The sequence below is a fragment of the Harmonia axyridis genome, chromosome 1 (assembly GCF_914767665.1).
Source record: "Harmonia axyridis chromosome 1, icHarAxyr1.1, whole genome shotgun sequence".
NCBI classification, from domain to species: domain Eukaryota; kingdom Metazoa; phylum Arthropoda; class Insecta; order Coleoptera; family Coccinellidae; genus Harmonia; species Harmonia axyridis.
Genome location: NC_059501.1, coordinates 82,700,559 through 82,723,818, shown reverse-complemented (window position 1 = coordinate 82,723,818; position 23,260 = coordinate 82,700,559). Strand labels below are relative to the sequence as shown.

The 23,260-nt window shown below is 35.4% G+C and overlaps 2 protein-coding genes across 3 annotated transcripts in view; one reads left to right on the top strand and one right to left on the bottom strand.

Moving 5' to 3' along the window:
* Positions 1-1,024: 1,024 nt before the first annotated feature.
* LOC123683199 lies at positions 1,025-17,857 on the top strand. Of its 2 annotated transcripts, none has more exons than XM_045622105.1 (4): positions 1,025-1,157; positions 9,176-9,404; positions 10,426-10,688; positions 17,008-17,856. In XM_045622105.1, exons 1-4 carry the CDS (start codon positions 1,110-1,112, stop codon positions 17,512-17,514), a joined length of 1,047 nt encoding a protein of 348 aa, XP_045478061.1. In that variant the 5' UTR covers positions 1,025-1,109; the 3' UTR covers positions 17,515-17,856. The 2 variants fall into 2 exon arrangements, with proteins under 2 accessions (XP_045478061.1, XP_045478066.1); XM_045622110.1 differs by lacking the exon at positions 1,025-1,157 and adding an exon at positions 8,769-9,103 and having other exon boundaries at positions 17,008-17,857.
* A 2,242-nt stretch (positions 17,858-20,099) lies between these two features.
* The window catches only part of LOC123684717 (zwei Ig domain protein zig-8-like), a 275,727-nt gene continuing 272,566 nt past the window's right edge, over positions 20,100-23,260 (bottom strand). Inside the window, exon 7 of the mRNA XM_045624097.1 lies at positions 20,100-20,393. Within this exon, the coding sequence (XP_045480053.1) occupies positions 20,293-20,393 (101 nt within the window). The 3' untranslated portion in view covers positions 20,100-20,292. The remainder of the gene's footprint in view (positions 20,394-23,260) is intronic.

Below are 23,260 nucleotides of genomic sequence, written 5' to 3'. Positions count from 1 at the left end.
TGCAGTTTTCTGTTGAACGGTATGTGCACCTCACTTCAAGAGCTATGGTATGGGGTTTTCAGTTCTTTGTTTATTCTTCTAATTTCTTAGTTAGTGTTCATCTCAGGCAATAGATATGTCCACTGATATGTTAATGAAGTGTAGAACTATAATTCTTTCGAAAGCTGAAGGACCTGATTTTCCAATATGGCAATAATAAAACACAAAGCCTGTCTTTTGCAAGACATTCTATGGTCCGCTTTAGAGAGACCAATTTCAATATCTAACTGTGGCCGTCCAGATCTCCCGATATTTTGCTTATCGATCATGTGTGAGACATAATGGGTAGAAGACTGAAGCAATTAGCAAATCCCCGACAAACACTAGAATCTCGCATGAATTACAGATTGCTTGAGATGCAATATCTCAGGAGGAAACCACTTGGTAGAAGCCATGCCAAGAAGGGGAGTGAACAACTAATTCTTCAAAAATGCTACTACTACCTTTAACTTTTAATAAGTTGAGAAATTCAGCTAAGTCAAAAACTCAAAAGGCTCCTAGGTATTAGATTTTCATGTCACAGAATATTTATTTGAACCAGGTGTGTTTTTATATTGAGGAAAATACACTGAAATTTTGATATGTTTTGTTCCTTTCTCTCTATCTGATCCGGCTTCCTTCATCATTGTTTTCTTCAGGAGACCTCATAGAGATTATTATTATTTGAACTGGGGACCTCATGTAGATAGTCTCTCAAATCCCTGAAATGACTTTTCAGAGTATTGTATTGATTAGTGACATTTGCGAGACCTTGAAAAGGATTGTTGTTTAAATTATTACATCAAAATTCACATAATAAAATACGTAAATAATCAAATTTGGTGGAATCGCCGATTGCTACTAACTAGTAAATCAGCGCATTCGCCAATTCTATACAATCATACAACTCGGAACGAGCAGGAAGAAGATCTAATCGCCAGAAACGGACGGTCATTACTATCGACAACCAGTAATTACCTCAGTGGACGTCGATAAAATTGCATGCTCTCGGACGGCAGTCGAGAATATACCCATTTCCGATTCAATTCCATTTAACATATTTCCCACAGTGCGATCACGAAATTTCAGTGATGAATATTGGCTACCGTGTTTTATGTTTAATGATCAAATTCTCCCTGGTGAGTCCTGGATTGATTTGTCGATTGTGAATTATAGCCGGGTGGAGGGTGTACAAGGGTGGGGGTCGGTTTCAAAGGGGTTGATTATTTGCAGGGGCGGGGACACCTGATGCTGATGGTTCATTGCAGTAATGACGGAAACAGTTTGAACGATTCATCACACGGAAATTTGCCTTTGCTATGTAGTTTAGTTTAATTCGAGTTTTTCCGAGTAAATGGTGATTGTTTGCAATTTTTGTTCATCCCTGGGATATTTACAGGCGGTGTTTTGCAGTTGAAAACGATACGAATTTTACACATGGTGTCGGTTGTTTTTACGTTGCCTTGAATATTCAGTGGGTGAAAATTGGGTCTTTTTGAATTGAATGATAGTAATCCATATTTCTCTAACTTTGTGACTAATCCGTTCATTCTGCTATACTTTGTAGAAGAAAATCTGAATCGCGCGGGAATATCTTAGTTTCGAACAGATTTTGGAACTTTCCTGTCATGGGATTTATCGATTTTATCTGTCAAATTGGTGATACAGGAAAGAGTTCTACCATAGAATAATCAACATAGATAGAGGGATTATATGCAATTTGTACATGTCGTCAACATGGTTAGATTACGTTGTCGGGTTGTGATATATTTTCAAATCCATAATTTGACTATATCGTTATGAATCTATATTATATTGAATGAAATATATTCATTTGAGCGATCCACAATTAAATATGCAAATTTGAATATTTGGAATCCGATACTTTTCCTTATTGTAGAATTTACAATAAGCAGAATACTTATTATTTTCTGTATCTACCTGCTGAAATCCAAGGTTTGGCAACTTTTGCTCTCCTAGTGTCAGTTGTTTCACGTCGTTTGGCGCACTCTGAGTTTGTTTTCGGAATTTCTGGTATATTTAGGTATTCATATATATTTTGAGTTGATATGAAACGTTGATTCACTATGGGACATAAGAAATGAGTTCTTTGTAGAGATACTCGCGAATTAAGTGAAATATCTTATCGCTGATATGTTTTCATTTCCGCGCGCTTCATGTCAATTTTGATAGTTCATGTTAGAGACAAAATTTGCTCGATGAAAATGACATAGGCTTTCTCTATCTATGTTTATCATTCTGAGAGTTCTGACAACCAAAACTCATCAATGTAGAAATCACTTTGTCTATAATTTCTCACAATTTTTATATTTTTCGATTTTGGATAGGAAAACGTTTTCAAACGATAAGGTTTCACCCAATGACGATAAGTCTATACTCCAATTCGATTCTGTTCGTCCGTTCGACCGTTAACAACCAAACGAAGTGAGCTAGAAACTTGAAATTTTCATTAATGGACAAAACTCGAAAAGGGTTCGCTAAATAATTTTTTCTGTAATAATTCGAAAACTACATATTCAGATCAAATTGAGTTCAATTGAAAGAAAGTCTAATTTATTATCGAATAAATTTTCTGTCACGAAAATCGATTTGGCCTTCTGTAAAGAGATATAAACATCATGCATCTCTCCTATGTTGGATTCGATCTAGGCGCAATCTAGATAATATCACTAGATGATTGATATTGTGAGATTATATGGAGTTTGATGTCAACAGATATGTGATTTGAATATTCCCATTTGAATATCTGTGTTCAATAATTTTGATGTTACAAGACAAAGCAACATTGAATTAAACTACCGAATAGTCATCATATTTTAATTTCTGAAGCAGACTTATGGAACTGAAATTATTTCAACTGATTCATTCGATTGCCATAAGCTAAAAAAAAAAACAAATCAGTATATGATAAATAAATTGTGTACCGTCGAAAATTTATTGTTTTTGCTGCTTTTCAATTCGATTGAGTAGGATATTTTTTTGAGTTATTGCTCAGAAAAATGGCGACAACTTTGAAATCACGGGGCAGATTTGGCCTTTTGAATAATTCAATCGGAGTAGTTAAACTTTCTTCAAGTTTTTCGGGAATATTGTGCTCATATTTATTGGTCAAGAAGTAAAAGTTTTCGAAAATAATTCAGTGGTTGAATAATTTAAAGAGCTCTATATTGAATGAAATTTGTATGCTCTTTAATGAAGTTCATGCTCACCAAGCAAATAAATGAAACATATTTCCATCATATCAATAAAATAATTCGAATTGAAAAATTAGTTTTAGAGTAAACCACTCACTAAAATATTATTGGTGGCAGAACAATGAACAATAACCGAATTATATTTGGTAATGCTCATATCAGAATTAATTTGAATGAATTGACTAAATATGTTTTGTATTTCTCGTTTTATCACGCCCAAACGATATCATGATATATTTCATCATTCGCTTGGAGTGGCAGTGTATAAAAAATGATTTAAATTTGTCACATGAATGAAATGAATGTTTGCAATTTGATGCTATTGTAGTTACACTCATCGGTGACAAAAATTTGAAGGTTTATACAGAGTGACTGGGACAACGGATCAGTGGAGATAGAGGATCTCAAATTGAATGAGGATTGAGGGCTTAAAATGTCCCATAAGGATATTAGGTTTGGAAATATAGTGTGATTTATGAAAAAATGCTGAAACTATGAACTCCCATAACTCCGTCAAAATGTCAAATTTTCAGCTGATATCTTACAGGATTGTTACTATACGCATTCTCCATCAGCTCACAAAATAAAATCGAAAAAATTGCGGGCACGTATCGAAAAATTTCAATTTACTTGTCAGGTGAAAAATATCACTCGGTACACAGGGTGATTCACCTCGATGGCCTATTAGACGTTTATGGAAAACTAATCATAATTTTGAGCTGAAAAATTGCGTATTGAGATTTGAAACAATGATCTTTCTCCCTAAAATATTTTCAGAACTATACAACTTCCGGTTAACCGGAAACAGACTACTACTACTATCTTATTTCAAATAGCACACCTATTACATTATTGCATCATTAAATAGCTTTTTTTTATGACAATTTCAGCTATATGCCATACCTTAGGTGAAAACTCAACGGTTCATGAGTTAATGGGATTCCTATGAAAAAAAATGGTGGCGATCACGATTCACATATTTTTGAATTTTTCGGTAGAAAAAACTTTTTTCGAGAGAACGTTTTTCCTATTCGATTCTGTAAATACGTAGTATCATAAGACTGTTTGCAGTTTGGACCAAAAATGTACAGGATGTTTACAACAAGGTCATGAACTTGGACAACTCAAATTCATCAAATTTCAAGATTTTCGAATTAGACCCTATATTTTTTTATTATTTCAGTTGATTCTACGTACGAAAATAATGGGGATTATTCGAGCAAATGCTATACCTGAAAGGAATACTTCAAGAGTTATCGAGGAAGAACCTTGAATGAGGAAAAACTATTTATTCGCCCTGTATATAATATACCTCCGTGATTTGAACTTTTTATTTATAAAGTGAAAATTGTTTTTATTATTAGTTATTTATGAAATATGAATAGAACGTCATTTTTGTATTTTGTCTCTTCAGTTGAGTCTTTATTTTCTCATATTATATTTTGCATTCGAATCCCGTTCTACCACTCCAGATCGATTCTACTACTGCTACTATCTGAAAGCTTTTAAAATAACGGGTGTTTTTTTCGAGGTATATAACTCCAAGTTGGCATTACTGTTCAAAAAGGCGACCGATTCAACAGCTGTCAAGTGATTTATTTTCAGTTTAGTTTGGCAATTCATCATGATTAGCCTCACGCCTAAACAACGCTTGCAAATAGTGCAATTTCATTTCGAAAATAATGGTTCCACTTCTGGTGGAATGGCTACGTCAATAAACAAATCTGCCACATTTGGAGTGAAGCTAATCCTCAAGTGTATGTCGAAACACTGTTACATCCAGAAAAACTGACTTTTTGGTGCGCTTTATGGGCTGGTGGAATCATTGGTCCGTACTTCTTCAAAAACAATGATGGCCAGAACATTACAGTCAATGGTGTATAGAGCCATGAATACTAACTTTTTCATTCCTGAAATGAACAACCATGATTTCCAGGAGCTGTGGTTCCAACAAGACGGCGCAACATGTCACACAGCTCGTGCCAAAATCGATTTATTGAAAGACACGTTTGGTGACCGCCTAATTTCACGTTTTGGACCTGTGAATTGGCCTCCAAGATCTCGTGATTTAACACCGCTAGACTACTTTCTTTGGGGCTATGTAAAGTCATTGGTCTATGCGGATAAGCCACAAACCCTTGACCATTTGGTAGACAACATTCGCCTTGTTCTTGCCGATATATGGCCACAAATGTTGGAAAAAGTCATCGAAAATTGGACGTCCAGTTTGGACTACATTCGAGCCAGCCGTGGCGGTCATATGCCAAAAATCATACTTAAAATGTAATGCCACAAGATTATCTTGCGGATAAACAAAATTCATATCAATCGAATAATCCATCGTTGTTTCTTTGCAATTAAAAGTTCTATAGCTCTAAAAAAGATTCCCTTCAGAAGTTAATGAATTCAAACCACAGAAATTTTCTTTCGTTTATTCGAGGTGGGGAGCATCTCAAAACTTTCGGACCCCAAAACTGCCACAGATGAAATGGGTCGTGGAATAGATTTTTCTAAATAGGAAGTAACCCATAGCGACGTGGGCAAAAGGACATCGGAATCCTTTCAATTCTGCGACTGCACATATATAATATATGATTTATGGACTCTGGTCCCTCACTGATATGGGTCCACTATCCAATGACAGGAACTTGTTTTCTACACCAGAAGTTTCCAATGCTCTCGTCATACAGAAAATATTTCGCAGGGTGAAAGAAATATCCTGGATATAAATCACGTGGGCGCAGCCTTGAAGCTCGAAATATAACGGTCAGTGGGATGTAATCGCAGGAGGCTGTGGCAGGAATTTTCCAGGTTTGGGCACGGGATATTTTATATTTTTTCTACGCAAGGCAGATATACTAGAAATTATATATATATATATATAGAAAGTATATTTTTTGTTCGGAAGAATTTAGTGCCTGTGATACTCAGAGTAATGAACATAGATAGAGGGGCATATGAGTCATTTTCAGTAAGCAAATTTTGTCCCCAACATGAACTATCAAATTTGACAAGGAGCGCGCGGAATTGAAAACATATCAGTGATACCTACGATATTTAACTCAATTCGTGAGTTTCTCCACAAAGAACGCACTTCTTATGTCCCATAGTGAATCAACGTTTCATATCAACTCAAAATATGTTGAAATAAATACCTAAATATATCAGAAATTCAGAAAAAAAATGTGCGACAAACGATGTGAAACATTCGATGACACAAGGAGATCATAAGCTTCCAAACCTTGGATCATTCCAATTTTAAGAATTAGGTCCAACAATCCTAATATAAAACTTGGAAGTGACACAATAACTCCAACAGATTCATGCAAATACCTAGGCATAAATAATGATAACAAGTTGAACTTCGAAGCACACATAAAACTTCAAAAGAAAAAAACCATAACACGAGCTGGGCATTTCAGATCTCTTACATATAAAAACAAAGGAATCAGTAGTAAAACAGCTAGTACCATATATAAAATGATATGCAGACCTTTATTGGACTATAGACATATCATCTTCTCAAATTCGACAAAAACAGCTCTGAATGCAATTGAGGTAGCGGAAAGAATTTGCTTACGTAAGATAACAAAAATGAGACATCCCAACAACCCACTGCACAATCCATCCAATCAGCTTTTATATCAGACAACGGGAATAGAACCAATACTGGAAAGAATGCAAAAACTATGCAAAAAATTCTTCAATCACCAAAATAATATCAACATAATGGAGCCATTAATACAACATTAAAATAGAGCAACTACACCAAAGGCAAAGTTGCCAGCTTTGCCACTTTTAGAACACTTGGAATCACTAGGATGATGTTTATTTTTACTTTTTTAATACTGGCTGGAAGACTGTGGTCGATAGCCATTTGATTTATCAATAAATTTAATATCTCTCCCTCTCTCTATTTCAAATTCATTTTATTAGCTTCTATGAAAATTTCTCTATACATAATGTTGCGATAAAAAATCCAATGGCTACAAATATATCCAAGCAACAAATACAGAATCACAATTTTATTTGGTCAACCTACTCTGATAAGGTTCACTTATCTCAAGATAGTAGATATATCTTTTGAAATATTATTTTCATCCACAACACATCGCTGGCAAATGGGAATCTTCTAAAAATGAGTCATAGTAAAATCTAAATCAGGAAAAAACACAAACATTAATAAACTATTCGTTGTATACTAACCTAATCACCCTGTTCAATTTAACATGCTCATAATCGTCATATTATATTATTTATGAATTCGTCAACACAACGTCCGCTCCATGGTCCTACATACGGGATTTACATAGCACCGTACAAGATTATACCTAATTGATGTAGGGATGTAGGAAGGGTTGTTACCACCCTCGAATATATGTAGGTCGAGGATTGTGGAGGAACCAGAAGTGTGAATTAATATTTGAATCTCAATTAGTTGAGTAGTGTGGCTTACTAAAGGTTTGAAGTTTGTGTTCCTTTCGGGTTATACACAAGGGACTGTATGTTTTGAGGATTTCCCTAGTTGTTTAAAAATGTTTATCATCTCGGCTGTTTAGTTATGTCAACTGTTGAATTAAGGATATTATAGTTGAGTTGTGCTCCCAGTAGGAGGAGGTTGGTTTTCAAGTTTGAGATTTGGAAATAGTTTAATTGGATTTATCTAGATCCTGAAAGTTTCTTCAGTTATCTTGGATGTAATTGTGGATTATTTTGAGCACTCTTTCCAATAGGTCAATCATTAAGGAATTGTTAGTTTTTCATTTGATACCAGAACACTTTTTTGACATTCATATGAACTTACCACACAAAAAATCCACAAGATCTTGTTCAGCAGTTCACAACATTGAAACGAGATATTACGTGCCTTGGAATTCTTTCTAGTAAAATAGCTTGTTTTACCATTTTGCTGGAACTACATGTCTTCCAATTCCATAAAATAATTCCTGGCCAAAAAAGTCAGTAATCATTTGGTTATAGCAGACCAAATCAGATTTCCTTCTTTCATCTTGAAGAAAATTCAGTGCGAACAATCCTTTCTCCAAATGTTGTTCAAGCACTCAATCGGCATATTTTCTAAGGATTCCATGGTCAGTTGGCTACAGTTCTTGTGTCAACTCAGTATTATGAGAAAGACGATGCAAATTTGGATGCAAAATACGCCAAAGCGTGTCATTAGAGAGGTCCAAATGTTTTGCGCGCTGAGGAATAGATGAATTTGGATCTTCATCAACAGTTTCACTAGGGACAGCAATATTTTCGGTTAAGTGTGTTTTCTTATGATGTATGAGCTTTAAGACATCAGTAACAGATTTAGTCACTTCGAATTTTTTCAATCTCCTACCAATTGTATACACTCTGATGGGTGATTATGTCTACCATTATTCACGAAAAATACTACAGAATCATTATTTTTGTAGTACCTACACGTTCAGCAGTAAATTAACAATCCATATTGTTAAATGGCTCACCTTCAACTAAATATGTGACGCTTCGGATGACAATTCTGTTTGACATATGTCACTGAAACATGGCTTTCAAATCCTACGAACTACGACTTGAATAGGTCAGTAGTACAAAATAATAATGCAATCTTAAGCTTTTTGTAGAAGTTTCTTGTTCACCGTGGCATCATAATTATAAAAATCGAAAATTCAAGCATAATATCGAAAAAACATAGCCAAGACTATCCAAACGCCATTCATTTGTATGCCAATTGCACCCTTGGAGACCACAGAACCCTATATAGATAATTCATTAGATGTGATTGATGAATCACATCTCATCTCCATCTCTGGATTAATAGATTTGGAAATCCATGCGACAATAAATGGCATTTTGAAAAAGCGTGCAAAATGTCTCGATTTCAAGTCAGTGCTTTCCCATTATTTTTTAAATCACATGTGCACATTGTTTAAAATTGATGAAAGTATCCTTTCCAGATAAAAATCATCGAAGCGCAAGAAACCCCTGAAGAGGAAAATACGATAGCAAATAACGATCCCCAAGAGAAGCCAACTACCGGATATCTTCAGGACATTGAGATAATAAAAATTTACATGACATCGCTGAACAGTCTGAAAATTTTCTGGGGTAGTCTTCCTGAAGACATCAAACTCAACAAAACCTACGGAGTATTTTACGATGTTGATACTAAGGAGAATTTGATAGGTTAGAGACATTTCTGCTATACTTTATTATTTCTACTTTCCAGAGAAGGAAGGTCGTCAAACAAATTTGGAAATTTTTGGTAAATCTTTCGCTTCAACTGCTATGCTAAGAAAAAAGATACCAGGGAATTATTCATTGTTTTTTCATTCATTTTTTGAGTTTCGAAATAGCGTCATAGTCGAGAATAATCACAAAATGAAAGAATATTTTGACATTAATTCTCAAGAAAATAATTATAGTTTCCATTATAAAGCCTGATAGTATGAATCAAAGCACTTCTCTTCTACTATTAAATATTTTCAATTCTCCAAAATGATATCATTCTAGTCAAGGTTTTGGTTTGAATGAGCTGCAGTTCCTAATTACACAAATTCAATGAAGATTAGCGATACCACAACATTTTTCGAGATAATAACTGTTTCGCATCTATTATGTCCTGGCTTATATCAGGAAATGGGTCAAGGTCATAACAAATTGGTTTTACAGTTGGTTTGTCAGGCTGATGACAATGCAAGGTACATTGCTTTCACTTATCTGGAAAATGTTAATGGTGAGGAATTTTTCTTTGGAGCTTCATTGCAGAATTGAAGCTTTGTTCTTACTTTTGAAATAGTAATTTACGTGACAAGTCCGGAAAATAGGGTTTTTTTGGACGAATAGACAAAATTCCAGGACGAGCGTAAGCGAATCTGTGAGTCCAAAAAAACCATTTTCGGGCGTGTTGCGTACAATATTTTTTCGGCAACCATGTAAAATAACACTATCGCTGCTGCTTTCCATATTTAATTGCGATTGCGATAAAAAACATGCAAATTTTTGACAACTAATTTCATATGAACTGTCAGCCGTTATCTCGGTTGCTATGGATTCTATGATTCTTTTCTTGTAATTTTATAATGAGGGCAAAATCGACAATATTTTGGCGTTTACAATTTGATATGAACTTTTCATCTATACTCGAACCAAAATTTCATTTTAATGACTAAGTCCTCTCTCTGTCTCTCTTTCTCTATGCCTCCAGAACCGAAAATCAAAACGCAGGACCCCTGCCTGGAAATCCTGAACCTCGACTACTGCAAGAGATACTTTTTCGCTGTGGCCCCCCTTAACAACGGAACTGGTATCAATCCAAACTCCAGCTACATCCGATCAATCTCAACTTACATGGATCCGATGGCTCCGCCCCTGGACTTACAAGCCGTCTTCCTTCCAGCAACAACTCCCTGCCTGCTAATCAAGTGGACTGCTTCGTGTAGGAATATTCCCGATCCTGTTGGATATAAGGTGAGAGCACACGGGAGTTCGAATCGGAAGTCAAAGAGAAACGTCTTATATATGTATATACATTCACCTCATCTTGTATTCTACGAGGCGTATTCTATTCCGCGAATTCGACGAGCAAAAGCCTCAGGATCTTATGTGTATTTCGAATTCAAATTGCAGCGTTGTGCATTTTGCGAACGCCTAAGAGGAGATGGGAGAACTTGACGTGTATGGAGTGCTTTAGATAATGAGAAGTCGTGAATGATTCGTTTGATTCACTCGATAATCTTTCGGAGTGATTCACTAGTAAATTAAACGTAAGCAACAGGGAATGAGCACTCAAGAATAACGTTTTTGAGTTACATACTAACAATGGCTCCAATTTAATGCTAAGAGCTTTCAAGGGGGGATTGTTCAATATAGGGTTGGAATTCAATATTGTCTTTGAATTTCCAGAAGTTCGTTCAAAGAGAGTGATCACATTCAAATTCTCATGAATCTTTATATGCCAGATAATTATCTGAGAATTTCAAATGAAAATAATAGTCAATTAGAAAATGATGTTGAAATTGCAAATTTCTGTGATGTATATTATGTTAATGCTGGTTTGGATCGGGCTTCAAGAATAGGGGAACCCACCTTTGACGTTGCGATGAAATACCCTCCTTTGATTAACTCTATGGCTCTTAGACCTGTTTCCAGGAAACAACTATCATAATTAAGCATTTTAGCTCACTAAAGAACAACAGTGCACCGGGTATAGATGATATACCAACCAAGTTGATAAAAAAATACCACAAACATTTTGGATTCTTTAGTTCACATTGTGAACAAAATCTTATTAACAGATATAGTCCCGTTCTCATTTAAAACATCTGTTATAACGCCTATTCATGAAATGGGCTCTATGACAGTGCATTAACTCAGCTGAATGTAGTACAAAACTTCATTCTGAAAGTAATTCTATTTAAGAAAGAAGATTGAGCTCCACAGAGAGTCTATACATTGAATAGATTCTGAATGTCCGAGGTATATACTATCTTAGTTACCAAATTTTTTGTTTTAAATCCAAAAACGTTCATTTTGTGAACCACTGTTATTAAACAAAACAGAACACGCACGAGCATATGGTGGTGCCCTTTAGGAGTACCAAAGATTCATAACATCCTGAAATAAAGATGATAGCTAATTACAAACGTTTTGTCAATGAATGCAGATATTTCATACATATAAATAGTATTCAAATTCATAAATTGTTATAAGAGGTTGATTGATGGATTCTGTCTTTGATTTTGTTATGTAACGCCATGTCAACGGTGCTTTCTATTTCTTTTTTTGTGTCTAGAATAAATTTCTTTCAAAATTGCACACACAGGTGCATGAGTAGAGTATATATAATGAAATATATTGTAATGATATTTAAACTTCTTTTGGTATTCTTCGGGTATTAATAAATTATAATAATAAAATTTCATTTTATATTAACATCCCAAATTTCAACAGGTGGGAGGTGTTAACTAATGTTCAACCCTCTCCAATCTCTTATATTCATCATCCAGGAGTATTGTCCTCTTCCAGGTCCTCATTTTCCCTCTATTTCGCCCAGGGCCCCCGCAAGGGACATCAACGCCCGCGTGCGGAATATATTTTGGCGCCCCTTAAAGGGGGGATAATCGAAAAATATTTTTTTAAGTTTGTTAAGAATTTCTGTTGTGAATTTTTGTTAAGAATTCAGTGTAGAATGGTTGAAAATCTATCAGCAAACTTCATTGCCTTAAGAACTTTATGGTGTTAGTTATTACATAATACTTTTCAAATGTGTTTCAAAACTTAAGCTGTATTCTTCTATAAATTATTCATAAAGGCATAAACATTCAATTAGGATCAATCCAGAAATTGAATGGATGTTTCTCTAGATTTGGCTGCTGCAAATTTTTTTAGATTATCAATCAATCAATTTTATCGAGTATCTTTTGCTCTATATCTAAGATTGCCAAACCAGAATATCTTTCTTATGACATGGTAGACTTCAAATAGTTTTTAATTATTTTTAATTTAGTGAATGATCTCTCACCAGAAGCAACAGACACAGGTAAAGTGAGAATGATACTTAAGGCAATACTAAGATTGGGTAGAGAAGAAGTTAGATTATTTTCAAAAATATATTGTAGAATTTCAAGAGGTTTTGACGCTCCAGAAAACAATCTTAGGTCTTTTATCTCGTTGAATAAATCATTTTCTTTCACGTCTCTTTTTTTCCTGATCAGTTAGCTTTTGTTGAAGAGTATGACACCATTGTAAAGATGTTTGTCATTTAATTTAGGAATATCACAAATAAAACAAAAAACGTTTTGCACTCGGCTAATGTCAATCACAGGATCAAAAGACGAGATCATCTAAGAAAGTTTTGAGAAAGCTCCCATAATCATATTCAAAAAGTATTTTAGAAGAACCTTGAAAAGGTACTTACCATTTCATAAAATTTAATTTAATCACAACAAAAAACAGTTAAGCAAAACACAATACAAAAAATACAAATCTTGTCAATTTTCAATTATCTGAGTATTTAAATTCTTGACCCTTAAACGTTGCGAAATAAAATCTATTATTTGGATTACGCCGTCTCGCTGTTATAGCGCAGCAAGCAGATTTTGGTAGTTTCAGATATTCTGCGTAACTTGTAGTATTTTTCCTACAGATGGTGTCGAAAGTTTCAGTAATTCCCCTGGCTAAAATTCGTCGTTTCAGTATTTATGATTGTTTATGTTTACCATATGCTTGTGTTAGTGATAATCGAAGAGATTCGTCTCATACCGATTGCGACGTTCGGAAACTTGTATAAATTGCAAGAAAAAAGTTTGAGAAAAAAATTGTTAAAAAAATTTGAAAAAATCTTTTTCGAAAACCTTTGATCCATTGGTTCTTCATGCGGTCTATAAGAGGTTTTGGCGCCCGCGTGCGGTGCACGCGTTAAAAAATGCGTTTTTTGGCAATTTAATGAAGTGCTGACGGTATATGTTAGTGCACTAATGCCTCCGGGTTCACTTATATATCTTTTGTTAATTTAATTCCAAAGAGTTCTTCTGGGAATGTTGTACACTTCGGAAGCTGTCTGTATTGGAATGTTTTCATTTCGAACAGCATTGATTGCTCGGATTAGTGTTTTTTTCCGTTTAATTACTATATTTCCTTTCATCCAACTATCTTTTGTATCGACGATCCATAATTGTGCCTCAAAATAAAACAGGTGAAACAAATTTAGTTTGTGGCAATTTCGTCTACCAAAGGGCCACAGTAGAAGAATTTCCTGAAATGTCGAAATCCTCTCAATCAGTTTTTTTTTAACGTGACGTTCAATGAATATAAAGTAAGCTGCTTAATATATTTGCATGTACCGTTCGCCATATTTTCCGCACAACTCCTAGTATTTCGCATATATACCCACGTTGAAAAATTACCCGTTCACATAACATACCGTAGCACACCATTTAAAGTACGCCAGACGACTGCGACGGTTGCAACACGTGGGTATATAGTGTGGTTGAAGGTTCCGATTCGTGATTTCTGTAAGATGTTGCCAACTTTACGAAAACAACGTGAAACTCAAAATATTAGGCAGTTCGGCAAAGTCACACCGCTCTACCGTAGCTAAGGTATAATAATATTTTGGGCAGACGCATTCTTCATCAGTGAAAGAGCAGTCTCTTCATAGAAAAGGGCGGTCTAAAATAGCACATCCTCAATCCAACATAAACCATTTCAATATGAGAAAGACGGACATACGGCATAAACGTTCAAATTGTGTCGATCCACTCTTCATCTAACAACTAGTTACCCAATACCAAAAGACCAGTCAGCCAAATCATCAGCTTCCTCGCTCACGTCTCCATAATCTCCATTTCAAACCTACAAAAACTCCATGAGAAGTAAAGAACATCGATGGCCAATTCAGAAACAAATCGAACTGAGACAATCACTCAGCAACACGGCAACTTCCAATTCCCCCAGCATCCAATCAATCCGCATCTCCGATACTCAGCATCCAACGACCCCCCGATGGACCCGCAGTAACAACAATTACCACCCGACAAACACGACGATCGACAAGAAAAAAACTCCATTCCCATCTTCCCAAATTAGGCCCGGACTGCATCAATACCTCCCACCTCTCTCTCGTCTCTGTAGCAATTTGCATATTCCTCCCCTTGCTGAAACTCATTTCGTTGCCGGATACGCCTAATAAAGTTTTTTTCGGGCGGTTCGCAGACCACAAAAGCATCAAGGACGGTGCCACACGTTCATTCTTGCAGTTGTATACCTACTTGCTCGCCTACTTGCAAAATGTATAGAACATGATTAATTTCTTTTTATGTATTTTTTTTAGTATTAATTTAGTAAGTTGAAACTAATGAAGGCACTGATCAAAGTTTTTAAGAGCTCTTTCATTGATTCATTAATTCATTTTTTCATTCAGCTATTCATTTATTTATTCATTTATTCATTAATTTAATTATTCATTGATAAATTTAATTATTTATTCATAAATTCAATTATTTATTCATTCATCAATTCATTCATTTCTTTATTTATTCATTCATTTTCTCACTCATTTATTCCTTATTTATTTATTATTCAAACGACAACTGCACCCTTGTAAATCACAAAGCTATATATGAGTGTTTCTATTTTTGATATATGCCAACCGACAAAGAAACTGCCACTCCCAGAAGGAGCTGTTCAAATTTTAAATTCTTTTTTGATTAAACATAGAAAGTATAGCAAGGACTTAATGATTGAATTTGTACAGAAAATCGTGAAGGTTTTTTCATGTGAACAATTTTTGTTACTCTAATATTGTAGTCGTTCTTCGCAAGTTTTTTAAACAACAAACCAGTTCGAGGAGATCCAAAGTCGATGTTTAGTTGTTGTTAAAATGCTTAGAGCACGTGTACGTGGAATTTATCATCAGTGAAGTGAATTTGAAAGAGGTCGAATTATTGTTCTACGGGAGGCAGGGTTGTCATTTCGAGAAAACGAAAATCGTATGAACAAAAATCCAACTACTGCTGTGAGATGTTGTCAAGCGTGGTTTGATAATGCCCAAAATTGAAGAAAAGTAGGCACCGGACGTCGAAGGAACACAAATGAAGTTCAAGATCGACGTCTAAGTCTTATAATCATTAGAGACCAATTTGCGACAACTCGATATTTGGCTGATGAGTGGTTAGGAGAAAAAGGCCAACCTGTAACTCTCCGAACGGTTCACCGCCGGATAAGGTCTTTTGGACTGCAGCATTATCGAACCAATCTTGTGTTACCTCTGACGGTTGAGCATCGCCGGCAACGATCACAATGGTGCAGAGAACGTTAACATTTGAATGTGGAATGCCTTCAGGTCGTCTTTTCTGATGAATCTCGATTCTGTTTGGGTGCACATGATGGCTGAAGAAGGGATAGACGACGTCGGGGAGAAAGACGTGAACATAAGTTTAATATTGAGCGTCATGCACACCTGGGGGCTATTGCACATGCAATTAGGTCATGTTTTGTCTTTGCCTCAAGAAGAAATAGACCATACTTTTTGCATCAATGCCGAGATGTGTTGGTGAGTGTATAGATAATCGCGGTGGACAAACACATTATTAACAAATTCATTGAAAAATATTGTAAGCCCTCCGTTTTTTATCACACAATTTCAAACAGTTACTCCTTGCTATACTATCTATATTTTACCAAGAAAAAATTAAAATTTCAACACCTTCTTCTGGGTGTTGCAGAGTTTTTGTCAGTTAGATGTCCAATCACAAAAAGATTTAGTATTTTGTATAATTTTCTGAAATTCAGCTGGTATTTCCTGAATAGTAAGACCAAAACACTCAGTAAGTAATATTGTTAGAATTCAGATTAGTGATGAATTTGCAAAGTTTCAGAAATGATGAAAACACTTATTATTGAATATTTTGCTTATTCCTCTACTTTTTTCCCTCTTGTATACTAAGTAATTGAAGATTTTGTTCTTTCAAATATTTGAATAGATTCTGAAAATTTTGAGACAATAATCATGAAGAATTTTCAACAATTTTTCAGTGTTATCCAAATATTTGTATGAATTTCAGTGGTTATGAAAGAGCAACATAACTTTCATCTATTACCCCAAATGGAACACTCTGTATTTGTAAAATATTCTGAGAATGTGCTCCTAAATATTTCTAAGATGACTGCAGAAGAAATAAATTCAAACATCTGCTCGAACTGGCGGTCACAAGAAAAACTAATGACAAGGACCACCCTGTAGAATTGGAGGTCACTTATAAACGTCTACTTATCATTTCGTTTTCAGATACGCTTAATAGAGAACTTCCAGGACGGTCCACCGACCACAAAAACATCGACAACACTTCCATCCACAATCTTCCAACATTCCTGCACCGTTCCTGTATCGTACGGGGCTTTATTAGAGATCAGCGTGTCCAATGACGTCCCTGGATCGACGTACGGAGCTCCGATACATGTGCGAGTACCAAGATTCCTGCAACCGTACGACGTGCGCCTGGCCGTCAACGCCAGTAGCGGCGCATTCCTGCTGTACTGGAGGGAGCCATACGTGATTGGATGTGACGGTGGTTATTTTTACGAAGTACTGGTTTATGAAACGAAGAATGTGACTAGGGGTAGTCGCGCCGAAGTTTTTAGGGTGAACAGACCCGGGTTTGTGTTTAAGGGTAACGGTAGCGAATATACTTTTGGGGTTGATCTGGTGTGTTGTGATTATTCGCAGAGGTCAGTGGTGTCGGATTTGGTTTATGGGAATGTGAACGGGGTGATTGAACGTATTGTGCAGTTCTGATTGAGATTATTGACTTTGTTTCGATTAATTTGATGAAATTTTTGAATTTTAAAGGCAGAAACAAACTTAGTCGACGCAAAGCAGACTAAGGGCCAGTTGAACCATTTGCCTAATCGGTGATTAAAAATTTAAACATTCATTACGTTCTGATTTCTCTTGCACCATCTGTCAAATGACGTTTAATGTGGCCTAATCACCGATGACACTAAACAGGAAAATTTGGACGTTTATTTTCCCGATTAGTTTTAAACAGGGTTCTGCGTATAGACCTAATATCAATTTGACATTAGGTCTATGGTTCTGAGCAACTCAAAACGTCGAAACATATGACTTATTGCATAACCTGAATATTATTTCTTTATGGACATAACCTGATGGAGTCATATTGTACGTTTCTGTGTTTGGTTTTGTGAGGAATTTCAGAATTGAAATATGGATTCAGATTCAGATCGTGACATTCATACATTCAGAACATTATACTAGAAAATTGGTAGTCCTGATTTTTCTATGATCACCGTCAATATTTTTAAATGTTGCCAAACATATCTCCTGTTTAGCTAAACATCAATTATTATCAATCGGTGCAATCGGTAGAAATTTTAATCATCGATAAGAACTAAACATTGATTAGGTAAACAGTTTTTAATTTTTGAATGGTGCAATTGGCCCATATAATCACAACTTGACGATTGTTGATGGTGACTGTCGACTACCGATATGAAAGATCCTGTTTTTCTTCGATTCGTCAAGAATACCTATCAGCATTGTCTATTATCCGTAATAATTTGACAAGAGTATGGAATCAACTACATTCCTAAAGATTTCTAGTACTTAATATTTCTTGTACCTGCAGCAGTACCTGTTATAATGGTAGTACTGTGTCTTATAACTCCTCATCAAACTCATTATAAAAAATAATGTTCATTTAGATCATTGTATACTCGTAACAATTTGAATAGTCTATGCAAATATTATTCACACACTGTATGGTGGGAAGAACTGTTGTGATCACAAAAGTGAATTGACGCGTCGATGAGGTCTAGCCAGTGTTAGGTTTCGTTGATTGTAGAATGTTCCTGCCTCAATTGTATGACGTGAAGAGTGAAAGATTTCGGTCTTCTTGTTATCTTATCATTATAACCACAATTTTAATTTTGTTTCCGATTCTGTTCTATTTTTAAGTTATTCAGAAGTAAATGTAGAATACTCAATGACCACAAGGTTGATTTCAGACACTTACAAATAGATATCTAATTGGTTTTCAGTTAATGAAAGTTCATTCGAATAAGAATTAGAATACATTTGATTTCAATAATTTGAATTTAATCGAATATGGCTTTATTACATTTTTATTCTTCCAGATGTTGAAATTTATAGTTATTTTTATATAATTATACTAATTTTTTCAGCATATTCCCTTTTTTATGCTCAATATGGAATATCTGTTTTCGAGTAACTTCCCAAAGACTTACAATCATTAGTTTTTCAATGAAACTTAAATTGTAGTGAGTGCACTGAAGTCCACAATCTTTATATGTGGTCAATGAATCATTTTTACAACGATTTGTTTTCATTCAAATACTAAAAGTAACTGTTTTGTATAAGCGTGATTATGATTTAAAATAGTGGTTCAGCGAATCGTTTTGACAAGGATTTTGTCATCTTCTCAAAACTTAAACGTTATAGAGAAAACCTTCATGTCGAAATGATTCGTTGAACGTTTATAAAGATTCTACGTATCAGAATGTGGTTTCTACAAGTAGCATATAATATTTTCTGCGAACTCAAAGAACTTGATATCATTGAAAAAAAACTTGTTCTTAATTATATTAACATGTTTTCAGTTTTCCACTTTGAAACAATAAAAACTGTTCATTTATTCAGTATCTCGAGGGAGATTTCAGTACGCATGAATTCAAAGAGATCAAGGATATAACGTCATTCCCACAGTGCCAGGATAACGTAAAACTGACACCATAGGTTGATGATTGAGCGACAACGCCCTGTGACGTGGGAATTTTCAACTTATCAAAGGTTGATGGAGCACTGAGAATGAGATAAAAGCTTTCCACCATTTGGGATCATTTCGGCTTGACAGATTGAAAATATAAATGAAAATATATTACCAGGTTTTAAATAGCCATTCTTTCAGAATATGTCATTTTCGGAAATAACTATACCTATAAATTCAGTTGAAATGAATGGGATTTTTGTATACTTAGGAGTTCTTTCTCTTTCGATAGTTTTGAGAAGCTGAAAAAGATCTTTTTAAAACATCAATTGATGGTCTATTTATGTCAATAATTTATAATTGATTAAGATTTGAATATTTAAACAATCAAATTGAGAAATATTTTCTGATTAAAATAACATTTGGAATATTTCGATTTGTTTATACATAAAGTTTCTTGTGATCTTTATACTTCTGTGAAATATTTTTCATAACAAAACTTTTAATGCGATTTGTTCTGCTTGAATCATTCTTCTAATTGATTTCTGTGAATGTTTGCATACACTTTTCATTTCTTACTGAATTGACTAGACACTAAGAATGCTCGAAGTTGATAAAAAAAAGACCAACTTCACATACTATAACCTTATATTTTACAAAATTTTACAGTGTTCTTACAGCTATACTTCGAAAATGCCTTGAAGGTATTGTATGTACAAAAAAGTCACTTCGAACTCTTGAAAATTTCTCCACATTCCCAAATATTTACATACATTTACACACCATACAAACTAGAATGTGCTTAGCGAAGAAGATCGGATGGAATTTCATGGGCCCAAAACGGCAACGAAAACGCTCAGCAAACATGCCGAGAAGGGATATTCTAACCGCAGTTGGCCACCGTGCTGCATTGCCGCTGGGTGCTCTCCTGAAAAAAAAAAAAAATTAATTCAATTTATGTTCGAAGATAAGAAAAAAGAAACATGTTTTATAGTCAATTATTTTGCAATTGTTAACGCTTGGATTATATGGTTCGTAAAAAATAAAGATAGTACAATTTTCTTCCATTTATTTTTATAGTGCGAACTATTACTCTCTTCTCGAATTTTATCTTCTGAGAAAATGAATTGTTGTTTTTCTGGTACACTGAGAGAAATCCATATTTATTTATTAATAAAGCACTTATTTGGAGGTTATTTATTCACAACTATTACAGCAGATTTATATTTAATATATTCATTAATAGTTAAATTATGCATTCACAAAAGTTTATTAATAGGTAATAAAATATTTGTTCAGAGGGTATTTGATATAAATCGGTTATAAATAATTGATATGAACTCACGTTATCTCCACAAATAACATAAATTCATTATCAACATATTTTCAACTGGTAGTTAACGAACATTTGCTATTTATGAAAAAACTCTTACAAGAATTCAATAATTTATTCACTCAGAATATAGGATTTATTAATAATTAACAAACTAACAGAGTTCTAGCGATCAATCTGTGGAAATGTTTCAGAACACATCCCTCAAAGAAAAGCGCATCTCCTTGAAGGATCTGTCCTTAATTTTTTTCCTTTGATTTGAATTTCCTTTTCAAACATGAAATCGATTTTATATCGATACGTTATTTCTTGTATCAAGCGGTGCTTATAACTAACGTATTGTTGAAGACAACACACAAATTTAAAATAATGGTATTCCGACTGGATGAACCTGATACAGGGCATTGAAAACTGCAGTTGACAACATTATCAGAGAATTCGATACGAAACTCAATTGTGGTGCTATTTCATTTAGTTCAATTCGACGCTTTCCTAGTTTACTGTTCAGGCCGGTTTTGCTGCTTATTGGGCTGGCCAGATAATCATTGTATTCTGTTCTCCAGAACATCCATGAGGAGTTTACAGTTACAAATCATCGTTGTGTTGTTTTTAAGAAAATTGGATTATAAATCATTATTCCGTTTTTTCTCAATAATTCCCTTCTTGTTTGAAGAATGAGATCAAATACTTGCTCCTTTCTTCACCGCAACTTGGTTAGTCGAGAGAGAAGAAGAAAGGCTGATTGTTATTCGTTTCCGTGGCAACTACTAAAGGAATTATCTTATTGGTTATTCGACATGCGATTCACTTTACAGATGCTACCGTATTGGTTGTTGATCGTGCTTTATGTTTACGGTGAAGTAAATCGCAGTTTTCCGTTCCACAGTACTCAACTAGACAGTTACATATAGTTGGCGAGTTGAACGATTTTCGTCTTTTTCTGTAGGGGCAGTAGAAAAAGTTGTTTTTCGTTCTCATCGAGGGTTTCAATGATTCCCGTAAACGAATCCATATCATTCAACTTAACAGTTCTATAATTGACTAAATGGGAAAAATGAGGAAACCCCTCGAATTTTTCCAACGTTATACAGCCCGATCTCTGGTTTCGCCTGTATCGCCAAAACAACGTGCGTAAAAAGCGTATCCCCATCTGCATCAAATTCCTACCCAGAGGGGGTTCGTACAGTCGCGTTGCTCGGAGACCAACGCCGCGCGACGCGCGCTCTACCGGATTAATACGGAAGTTCCCGGTAAAAGTTCATCCGAGCCCGGGGTTAATTAACTTTTTTTTTACAGTAGCGTTACGGGGTTCGAATTCCTGATCTGGCGGATATTATTCATTCTGTTTCCGCCCACTGATTCGGAAGCGATGTATCATCGAATCGCGATAGGGATGAATGACGTTCGGTCTCTCGGATTGAAATTAGGTTTGCGCGTCGATTCGTCCCTGTGTCTTTTGGAGGTCTGTTTTGTCCCTGCTCGTCGTGCGTTTCGATTGAGGAGGCTGTGAGCAGTGAATGGGGGTCTGTTGTTTCTGCGTCAATGGAGTCGATATTCAGAAGGGATTTGAGAGGAAGACTGACGTCGACAAAGGAGGTTCAATGAGCTTCTTCATCTTTATATTTTTGTGCGCTAGCTTGTTCACTGAACTGATCGCTCCGTCATTTCGTAATTAGGTTTGAGCCGATGTCACGAAGGAAGAGAGCTGAAAACTTGAAATATCGGATGTCGGGACGCAGCAGTTGATTTCGGTAATAAGCAACATTTGACTATGGATTCCGCAGTGGTACCGGGGTTTTGTGGTATTGAAGGAAATGAAAAGGCCGATGAACTCGCCAGAAGGTCATCAAGGTCACTACCGTCTTGATGGTAAAACCCTTTCTTCTATTTCGCATCAGTGTGACCTTGGCGTGACTGTCACGACCGACCTTTCGTGGTCCAAACATATTGCGCATATTACTACCAAGGCAAAGCAGACTGCTTTCATTCTTTCAAAATCTTTTAACGGCTGTAACAACTCTACGCTCAGTAAACTAATAAAATATTATGTGCGACCTATTCTGGAATATGCAGGACCAGCGTGGTGTCCTTCATCTCGAGCGGACGCAGCTTTTCTGGAGTCGGTTCAAAGGTGGTTAACTCGATTTCCTTATGGACCCATTAGACCTTCTTATGAAGGAAGACTGCAACTCTCCAGTTTGCCAAACTTTGAAGACAGGAGAACAAGAGGCGATATCATTTTTACCTTCAAAGCCCTTCGCAATCATTTTGGTGACGATATCCGTCGCTTGTTTTCCAGAAACCACAATCACCTTAGGGGCCATTCACTTAAGCTTAGGAGAGAACAGTTCCGCACGCCTCAGAGACAGCAGTTCCTCACAAATAGGGTGTTCCACTTATGGAACAGTCTACCGAGTGATCTTGTAGATGCAACCTCCACCAACGCCTTCAAGAATGGATAT